The sequence below is a fragment of the Nansenia antarctica genome, assembly GCF_963989245.1.
Source record: "Nansenia antarctica genome assembly, chromosome: 12".
Lineage (NCBI taxonomy): Eukaryota > Metazoa > Chordata > Actinopteri > Argentiniformes > Microstomatidae > Nansenia > Nansenia antarctica.
The window spans coordinates 17,737,132-17,747,131 of NC_137682.1; the positions used below are offsets into that span (position 1 = coordinate 17,737,132).

Sequence of the window (10,000 nt, forward strand, 5' to 3'; positions counted from 1 at the left end):
CGTACTGTAGTTACACTCTGAACGGATCAAATGGCGAGACCCCCAGTGACACCAGTATGATAATGAGCGCTTGAACCGGCGGGCCGCAAAACACGCGAAGGTCACACATGAAGAGCGAAAGCAGCAGATAACTGATAAAAACTAGCCTTCTTGGCCAATTCCGGCGCATTCTTTGATGTACACTGTCCCTGCCAAATAAACAATAATAATAACAACGTCTATAGATTTGAACACTTTCCAAAGATTGGGTTATTTAAAAATGTTCCCAGGACAATGTCCCATCGTCGGTGTGGTGTAGACTGGGTTAGAATGCTCGTTCAAGGGTAAACATACCGTAGGCCCGGAGTGGCACTGCTCTCGAAGGGTTAACCGACCGCCCTGTTTGTTATCCAGTGAGCAGCAGGCAACCTACCGTCAAAGTCCTCGCTGACCTTTTCCCTATTCTCAGCCACTTGCTCTGCATATTGGCGCTGCCCTTATGCCAAGCATATGGCTGCCCACTGGACCACTGTTTACCTCTCATTTCTCACTCTGACAGCCTCTCTGTGTACCCCTCGTTACCTCCCAGGGCCCTCTCCAATTGAGAGGAAAAACAGCCTGCCTTCTGCACTCTGATCTCGTTGCGTTTTTTGGGCATGGCACAGCAGAACAACGTGCCTCACTAGCGAATACCAACACCCCCCCCTCACCACCACCACCTCATCAGGGACCAAACCAGGCTGTCAGACAGAGTTATGCAATGAAATGTCCCATTACGGGGAATGGTTGCCCTCTCACACTCCACGTTCTGGGAAGATTGTATGTTGGCCTGCATGTCGTTTTAGACTTGTTAGGGTGTGTGTGTGTGTGTGTGTGCGTGGTTGCGTGCGTGTTAGGGTGTGTGTGTGTGTGTGTGGTGTGTGTGTGTCTGCTGTGCGTGTGTGTGTGTGTGTGCGTGCCGTGCGCGTGTGTGTGTATGTGTGTGTGTATGTGTGTCTGCCGTGCGTGTGTGTGTGTGTGTGTGTGTGTGTGTGCGTGCCTGCCGTGTGTGTGTGTGTGTGTGTATGTGTGTGTGTATGTGTGTCTGCCGTGCGTGTGTGTGCGTGTGTGTGCGTGTGTGTGCGTCCGGCCCCTACGTGTCCCGGGGGAGACCCCGGTGTTCATGGGAAAATCACCGCTCTGTTTCAGAGTGCATTCCCGGGGTCTGGCACGGTCTGGTCCTGTGACTCAGTCACTGTGGTAACAGCAACACTCCCAGTAACAACATCCCTGTCACAGCCTAGGGAAACACAGGGGCACGCTGGGGGAGAGAGTTTATGTGTGCGTTATGTGTGCATGCGTGCATGTGTGTGTGTTTCTGTGTGTGTGTGTGTGTGTGTGTGAGCCTCTCCCTTTCCCATAAGCTAGAATCCTCTTGGCTGCTAATGGCTGCTAGAAACTCGACTATGACACATGATGTCATGGCCTTACGCTTGAAAAAGTGAACCACAACCGATCAAAGTCTTAAAAAAAGACTAGAGTCTAGAGTCTAAATGTACACCACGGATGTTTGTGTCTGTGTGACATCCATACAGGGAGAATGGTGAAACATTTGCGGGTTAAAAGTTTCACCGCAGTTGTTCTAGGTCAATCGTAGGTCAATCGTAGGTCAGGTTGTTATGACCTTCGAAGACGTGAAATGTCCCTCTGAGTCTTTCTATCTCTTTATGTCCATCCAGGGACAAGGACTACCATTTAAGAACGTACAAATCGGTGGTGATGGCCAACAAGTTGATCGACTGGCTCATCGCTCAGGTAAGACTCTCAACCCCACCTCCTCTCTGCTCCTTCCCATTGTTATTGTAAACGAGCTATGTATGTACAGTATATGCATATTAGAAACACATTCCCCCCCCCCCCCCCTCCGGAGGGAGGATAGGAGGAAAGATGAAAGAATGAAAGGAGGAGAGGAAGAGGAAAGTGGCTGTTGTCATAACAGGCATAACAGGCCGGTCACTTCAAATATGCGGCGGGAGGCAAGACACTGAGACAACAAACCGCAGCCCAACTGAGAGACCTCAGCTCAGAGGAGCGGGGGTGGGAGGGGGGGGGGGGCAAATAGAAATAACGCATTGATTAGATGAAAGATCTTTATTGCTCCTGACACAAGGCTTTGAGGTCTACAGATTGATAGTCCCCCCGTCCAGGATATGCAACGGAAAAATGAAACGTCATGTTTTACAATGGAATCAACTCCAGACTCGATGTTTGTGTGTGTGTGTGTGTGTGTGTGTGTGCGAGAGAGAGAGTGACCGGGGTCAGAGGAAAGGCTTTCTCCTCCTCAGTGTGACTTCCAAGAGTTGTCACATTGAGATGTCTAGACGTCAGCGGTGTTTTATTTCTTTGTGAATGAGCTTGGTGTGGTTCGGGCCTGATGTCTGGCTGTCTGTGGGCCTTTTGGACGCAGCAACAAAGAGAGGGTGTGAGTGTGACATTTTGGCCGTCCTCTAAACACACACAATGTGCTTTGTTCTCCCTTCTCCACTCTCTCTCTCTCTCTCTCTCTCTCTCTCTGTCTGTTCTCCCTCTCCACTCTCCCTCTCTCTCTCTCTGTCTGTTCTCCCTCTCCACTCTCTCTCTCACTCTCTCTCTCTCTCTGTCTGTTCTCCCTCTCCACTCTCTCTCTCACTCTCTCTCTCTATTGTCCACACACACTCTCTCCATTCTCCCCCCCCTCACTTCTGTCTCTCTTTTTCCTGTCTCTCAACTTTGTTTCCTCCTCTCTCTCTTTTCTTCTGTAGGGGGACTGCAGGACGAGAGAGGAAGCGTTGATCTTGGGGGTGGAGCTGTGTGACAATGGCTTCATGCATCACGGTATGACACAGTCCACCATTGAAGTCCTTGACTCTCAAACCTCTTAACACAACACACACACACTGTGGAACCACCCTCTGAGCTCCACGTCACTAAAGTGGTTCACCATTTCACGTTGCTTCGATTTGAACCATGAATTCACTTGATTCACCGTACTACACCGCTACTAACTGTTATAATAGGCTTGTAATTGGCATTGCATGACACCGTTTTTCCGGAGTTTTTGCAGAAGTAGTGGCCAGAAGTGCTGATGAGGACTGTATGTGGTTAAATGCACTGTTGGAGACTCGTTACACAAACTGGGTACAATCACTCTGGGACCTTTAGAATGCAACTGTGTACTTCCTTATTCACACAACATTTTCCATTTTGGCTGTAGAAATGTTCATAACTGCTGTTTTCCGATTACATTTTGTGTGTGTGTGTCTGTGTGTGTGTGTGTGTGTGTGTGTGTGTGTGTGTTTGTGTGTGTGTGTCTGTGTGTGTGTGTGCGTGTGTGTGTGTTTGTGAAACAGGAGATCAAGCATGGCTCAGTGTGTGCATGGTTTGTTGTAGCTTAGAGAGAACTTGGCGAACGCTAGTCAGTCCATGGACGAATGGTCCGTTGTCACGGTTACCATGGTTGTTTACGATGGGAGTCCGACTCCTCAAAAGAGTGGACTTCCCCCCCCAGTGCCAAGCTCTACATCATACATACACTGACTCACATCTTCACTTACTCTCATTACCCCCATGATGTCACGGCTCCAAACTGCCCACAGTCAGGATTCATGCTGCAAATGACCAGCAAATGTATGGAACATAATGAACCCAGCCATCAAACTTTCATTTCATTTCCACGCCCTCCGGTGTAATTTCACCATTCGTGCCGATAAGTCATTTGGCCTGTAGTTGATGTGGCCGTTAAAACGACTGGCATCATATCTGATCTCGCCAGAGAGAAAAAGCGGGGGAACGTTCTCAAGTAACTGTTTTTCTGTTTCTTTTTTGGTGAGGGTGTGTGAGGGAGGGGGGGGGGGGGGAGTATTTTGTATTTCAAAGTTGAGGGTCTGGGTTTAGGTCTTGTGTTGCCATGGAGACCTGTTGAAATCTTGTCCGGGGCTTTTCTGAGGACCCTCTTACCATGCAAACGGGAGTCTCCCTTTTTTCTGAATGCTCTGTGTGTGTGTGTGTGTGTGTGTGTGTGTGTGTGTGTGTGTGTGTGTGCGTGTGTGTCAGAAACAACGGCACCATGCCACTCTTGCTCTCAGCCCTGTTGAGAAGATTAAGACTCTTTACTGTCCTGACAAAGTTCAAATGCATACTTCTATTACTTTCCAAGCACTCTTGAATTGTACAATAATCCCAGTGTTCAGAAACAAATATTTTATTCCAGAGAGATAAATGAACACAAAACCATTCCATTAAACTGAGAAAAGAGAGGTCGTTATTCAACCACGAGGACAAGGCTGCTAAAAAACACTATTTTGGGGACAGGGGGAGTAATTGTGTTGAATCTTTAATTTTTTCTTTCCCTCCTCTCTTCTCTCTCTTTCCCTCCCTTTTTTCTCTCTCTTTCCCTCCCTCAGTGTTGGAGAAGAGTGAATTCAAGGACGAACCTCTATTGTTCCGGTTCTTTGCCGATGAGGAGATGGAGGGATCAAACACCAAGCACAAGCCCATGAAGCACGATCTGAAAATAGCGGAGAATGTCATTGCCAAGTCCCTGCTGGTGAGAGACATGACTTGTCTAATCGCCCACAGCTGAGAGCTGTGGGCAATCCATGTGCTAACCATCCAATCACGTTCACGTTGAGTTAATCTACGGACGTGTATTGGCACACTGACAGTCGTCACAGTCAACTCATTGTTATGTCGTTGTGAATGACAAACTGAAACTCCCCAAAAACTTAGTTTTTGAATGGGAGATTTGTTGTTCAATGGTTTTGATTTGGCGAAAAGAATGTCATCCCCATCTGAAGGAAACTATGAGTCAACCACAATGAACCATAAAAAAAAAACTGTTAACAATGAGTTACACCACTGGGTAGGGAGGAGAAGGATTTATTATCGCTGAGAAACCTTGTTTAACACCTGAGTAAGCATTATTTTTCGGAGGAGTGAACGAACATACCACGGCCGCGCTATCTGTGTCTGACAGTATCAGTGGGTGCTCTCTGTGAGACTGCCTCGCTCTGCTAAATTTCCGTGCCCACTCGTGAGAAATGTGCTGTGTTTCCTAGATAAGGCCCAGTGACGGAGGGTACGGCTTCATCCTGGAGGAGCGTAACCGTGTCCCCATCATCAAGTCTGTGGAGAAGGGCTCACATGCAGAGGTAAGGTCCCTCACCACCCCCACCGCACCAGCCACCACCTCCCACCTGGGGTGTGCATGTGGACATGACCAGATGTGTTATATGACCAGATGTGTTAACCACACACACACATACACACATACTCACGCACACACAGACACACACACACATACACATACTCACACACGCACGCATGCACACACACACACACACACACACACACACACACACTCACGCACGCATGCACGCACGCACACACATACACACACACACACACATACACACACACACACACACACCCACACACACACACACACACACACACACACACACACACACGCATCATACCAACATACCACATCAATATGACTCAAGCCACTGTAATTGTCAGCAAGCTCACCAGCTGCGTACTCCTGTTTCTCCACAGTTTCTCTGCGGTGACGTTATCTTATCTGCCTGTTCTGACTGGGCTAACACGAAGCGCATTGAATTGGATCTGAATTTCTGTTTTTTGAAGTTGTAAATGGGAGTCACAATGCCATCGTTTAGAAACTGAGCTCTCATTAGCCCAGGCCTCTGCAGTCGGAGTCAGGCTTGATGATCAGTCAAGAAAGTAAACCTCAGGATGTATTGTCTGCTCCAGGACTGAACCCTCCTTGTGGTAATGGACACTGATGTTGATGTTCTTTAGCGGTTTAGAGCGAAAATAGAACACATTAAAACGGTCCCAGCGTTTCTTGAGGTCTCCTTTTTTTTTTCTGTTGTTTAGCGTCTTTGATCTACGAGATGAAAATGCAGCGAATGAGTTTCAAGGGAAACTCAATCAATCTGAGAGCTCGGCCCTAATTCTCTCCAGGCCTAAAGGAGAACTCAGTGCGTCAGTGGACGGGGCTGGATGGCATTCTGATTCCATGTGTGTGTGTGTGTGTGTGTGTGTGCGTTTGTGCATGCGTGTGTTTCTGTGTGCCTGTGTGTGTGTGTGTGTGTGTGTGTGTGCGTGCGCGCGAGTGAGTGTGTCTCCAATATGGCACTACCAAATTTTCAATAAGATCCAGCTGTGCATTCACACAGATAATGGCAGCTCTCAGTGAGAGAGAGAGAGAGAGATAGAGTGAGAAAGACAGGGAGAAAACTTGAGTTTAAAGGGAAAGAACAAGTGATGAAATTTAGAAATATATATATTTTAAAGATAGTACTGGGCTACATACTGTTCCTATGCCTCAGGCTGGTCAGGAAACGGTGGAACGTGCCTTCTGTCTCCGTAGCGACCGAAGGTTTACAGTGAGGGAGAAATGTCCCTGGGCCCAGTTCACAGAATCAGGTGTGGATGGATAACCCCACAGGGAACAGCGTACATGAAGACGTAGGACATACGTTTACATTCTCTTGAATATTTATAGGAAGGGCCTTATGCTATCCTCCAGAATAAACCCAATCGACGGACATAAACAAACCTACGCAAATATTTATTGCAGGAGGAGGTTTGTATGCGCATACATCGGTAATCTGAGAGCTGTGTTTGATATGGCGTGTGAGAGCGTCTGGGATGAGCTCATGCTGATCCCCTCCTGTCTGGTGTTCTCACTCCTGGGTGACAGATGGCAGGCTTGGAGGTGGGGAAGAAGCTGTTTGCCATCAACGGAGACCTGGTGTTCCTCAGGCCCTTCTCTGAGGTGGAGAGCCTGCTCAGGCAGTGTTTCAACAGCAAGGGTCCCCTCAGAGTGCTGGTCAGCACCAAGCCCAGAGAGTGAGTTACACACTCACTGTGTGTGTGTGTGTGTACTGTGTGTAGTGTGTGTGTGTGTGTGTGTACTGTGTGTGTGTACTGTGTGTGTACTGTGTGTGTGTGTGTGTGTGTGTGTACTGTGTGTGTACTGTGTGTGTACTGTGTGTGTGTGGTGTGTGTGTGTACTGTGTGTACTGTGTGTGTGTTGTACATTTCTTTTATTAGGATAAAACCCCTTGAGATGAACCATCTCGTGTGTACTGTGTGTACTCTGTGTGTGTGTGTGTGTGTGTGAGTCGTCTGGGGGGGTTCCTCTTGTATGCATCTGTGTGTAAGAGATATCCCCCCCCTCCCTCCCTCCCTCCCTCCCTCCAGGACAGTGAAGATCCCAGACTCAGCAGATGGCCTGGGGTTTCAGATCCGGGGGTTCGGTCCCTCTGTGGTCCACGCTGTTGGCAGAGGTAAGAGTGCCCCTCTGTGGCCGTGCCACCAGGAAACGGCTCCCTCTCACCCCCTGTTTCCCCTGCCTGAGTGGGGGCACAGCTGGGCGGCAGCTGCTGGTCTGCAGTTTAAACCCTGGCTCAGTTTAAACCCTGGCTCGCCTGGTCGTCTCGCTCTGGCGCTACTGTACTGAGCTTTGCTCTTTCACATCCAGTTGTTTGGAACTTGGTGGTAGTGGGTTCCAGTGCGGCTTAAGTCAAATGCACTGGGAGAAAATATGTGTGTGTGTGTGTGTGTCTGTGTGTGTGTGTGTGTGTACTGTTCCCTGGTCTTTTTTCTCCACACTTCTCTTTTCTGTGTGTGTTGGGTTCTCACCAGACCCCCACCCCCCACCCCCCGACCCCCGCCGTCTTAACAGCAGCACCATCGGTGCTGGTGGGAGATCAGGGGGATGGAGCCAATCTAAAAAAGAAAATTGGGAACAACAATTCAACCTTGTCTCACCATTCCCCAGGGAATTGATTCTTTTTTGTTTTTGTTTTTTTCCCTCCTCCAGCCAAAATGTTGTCCAATCTCACTGCGAACTCAGGAGGGCCCTGTAAAAATTGCTGCCGAATATGTGGAATGTGGGGGGGCAGCATGCTGTGTTGTGTTTTCGTAGAAATGTGTCGTTTTTTCCACCCTGACAGACCTTGGAAGTGTCGTGTTGTGTTGTGATTATCTTATTATCTGTGTCCTGGTCTCTACTGTGTGGAGGAGCTTGAGATCAGCGAGGGATGGAGAGAGAGAGAGAGAGAGAGAGAGAGAGAGAGAGAGAGAGAGAGAGAGAGAGAGAGAGAGAGAGAGAGAGATTATAGAGAAAGTTAGAGAGAACTTTTTGCTCCAGAGACACATTTAGAATTTCCAGAGAGAGACCAAGCTCTGAAAGAGAGGGACCAGCTAGGATAAGAGACAGAGAGAGAGAGAGAGAGGGGGAGGGGGAGGGGCCTAGTGGGAGATGAATGAGTGTCTATGCTGAGATGTACAGTCTGCGGGGGGGCTGCAGTAAGACCAGCTCATCTCCTCTCCCCCTCTGCGGCTCACAATAGAACATGCCTTATCCTGGCTCTGTCACGGAGGCGCACACACACACACACACACACACACACACACACACACACACACACACAGACACAGACACAGACACAGACACAGTGCTGTCTCTCCCTATATGCAAACTACACACTTCATATAGGGCCCCACCAAGTGTGCGGCTCTAACATTTTGAGCAGAGGGTCGCATAATAGCTTGTGCTGGCACCACACACACACATACACACACACACACACACACACACACACACACACACACACACACACACACACACAAGAGCAGGATTAAGACCTGTGTGGCTGGAGTGTTGCCATCATCTTCTGCATCATCATCATGTCTCATTGCTCTGAGCCAGACAACAGCAGAGCTGATTGGTCGATACAGACCTCGTTTCTACTTTATCTGTTACAGACTATGGAGCTGCTGCCCACCTTGTTTAGCTGTGTCTGTCCTCCTTGGCCAGGGAGATGTCTACCTTTGCAGTGTAGAACTCCCTATCCTCGGTAGCCGATATCGCTCGAGACAACACGGCGTCTCTCTGCAGAGTAGAGGAGAACGTTTAGTGTAAAAAAAACTGCAGACGAAGCACCTCATTCCTCCTGTCTTCTGAGCACAACACGCAAACACACACATTTCATTCCGGGAGAGGGGGAGAGAGAGATATAAAAAATATGGAGTGTTGTGTATAGGAGGTTATGAAAACAAGCGGGGGGGGAATAATATTTAGTCTGCGACGCACTTCCTCCTGATAGCTGTAAACCTTGAAGTCCCATCCCGGGCCCCCCCGTCCCCCCACACACCCACACCAGACCCCCAGGTAAACAACTTCCTTTTCAGCTTCCTCCCCGGCAGCTGCCTCACAAGGAAAATAGGGTTGTTTATGGAAAAAGTGGAACGACAGTTACATACAGGAATCTACGATCAAAATAAGTCATGGACGGTTGTCGCATCCGGATGCATCTCTGTGCTCAGCTTTTGATGTCTGACTGGCTACGCTCAGTGACATCGAGCCTTGACTTAGTAGGCCCAGAACACACACACAATGATGATCTAATCTAGGCTGTTTGAGTCAGAACTCAGAGCGTGAGCAGGGGCTCACAATGGGAACAGGGTCTGTTTGCTTTTCGATTGGTCTGTAGGTGGTGGCCATGCTCCAGATGTACATAGGACACACACTCTCTCTCTCTCATCTCTATCTCCTACTTTCTATCCTACTCCCTCTCTCTCTCTCTCTCTATCCTACTCCCTTTCTCACTCTCTCTCTCTATCCTACTCCCTCTCTCTCTCTCTCTCACTCTCTCTCTATCCTACTCCCTGTTTATCTTTCTGTCTCTCTCTCTCTCTCTTTCTCTCTCTCTCTCTCTCTCTCTCTCTCTCTCTCTTTCTCCCCACACACATACGTCACCTCTCGCCTGTTGTCCTTGCAGGTACGGTGGCGGCCATTGCTGGGCTCCATCCCGGCCAGTGCATCATTAAGGTTAACGGCATCAACGTGAGCAAGGAGAGTCACGCCAGCGTCATCGCCCACGTGACCGCCTGCAGGAAGTACCGACGTCCCACACAGGTAGGATGGGGAGGAGAGGAGGGGAGGGAAGAAGAGGGGACAGGAGGAGGG

The 10,000-nt window shown here is 49.0% G+C and overlaps 1 protein-coding gene across 1 annotated transcript in view; it reads left to right on the plus strand.

Annotated features, from left to right (window-relative positions):
- Positions 1 to 10,000, plus strand: part of prex2 (phosphatidylinositol-3,4,5-trisphosphate-dependent Rac exchange factor 2) — a gene marked incomplete at its 5' end in the record, with an annotated part of 116,394 nt that overhangs the window by 48,938 nt on the left and 57,456 nt on the right. The window contains 7 exon segments of the mRNA XM_080542652.1: positions 1,698 to 1,773; positions 2,760 to 2,832; positions 4,401 to 4,543; positions 5,055 to 5,147; positions 6,725 to 6,873; positions 7,228 to 7,313; positions 9,813 to 9,949. Of these exon segments, the coding sequence (XP_080398778.1) occupies positions 1,698 to 1,773; positions 2,760 to 2,832; positions 4,401 to 4,543; positions 5,055 to 5,147; positions 6,725 to 6,873; positions 7,228 to 7,313; positions 9,813 to 9,949 (757 nt within the window).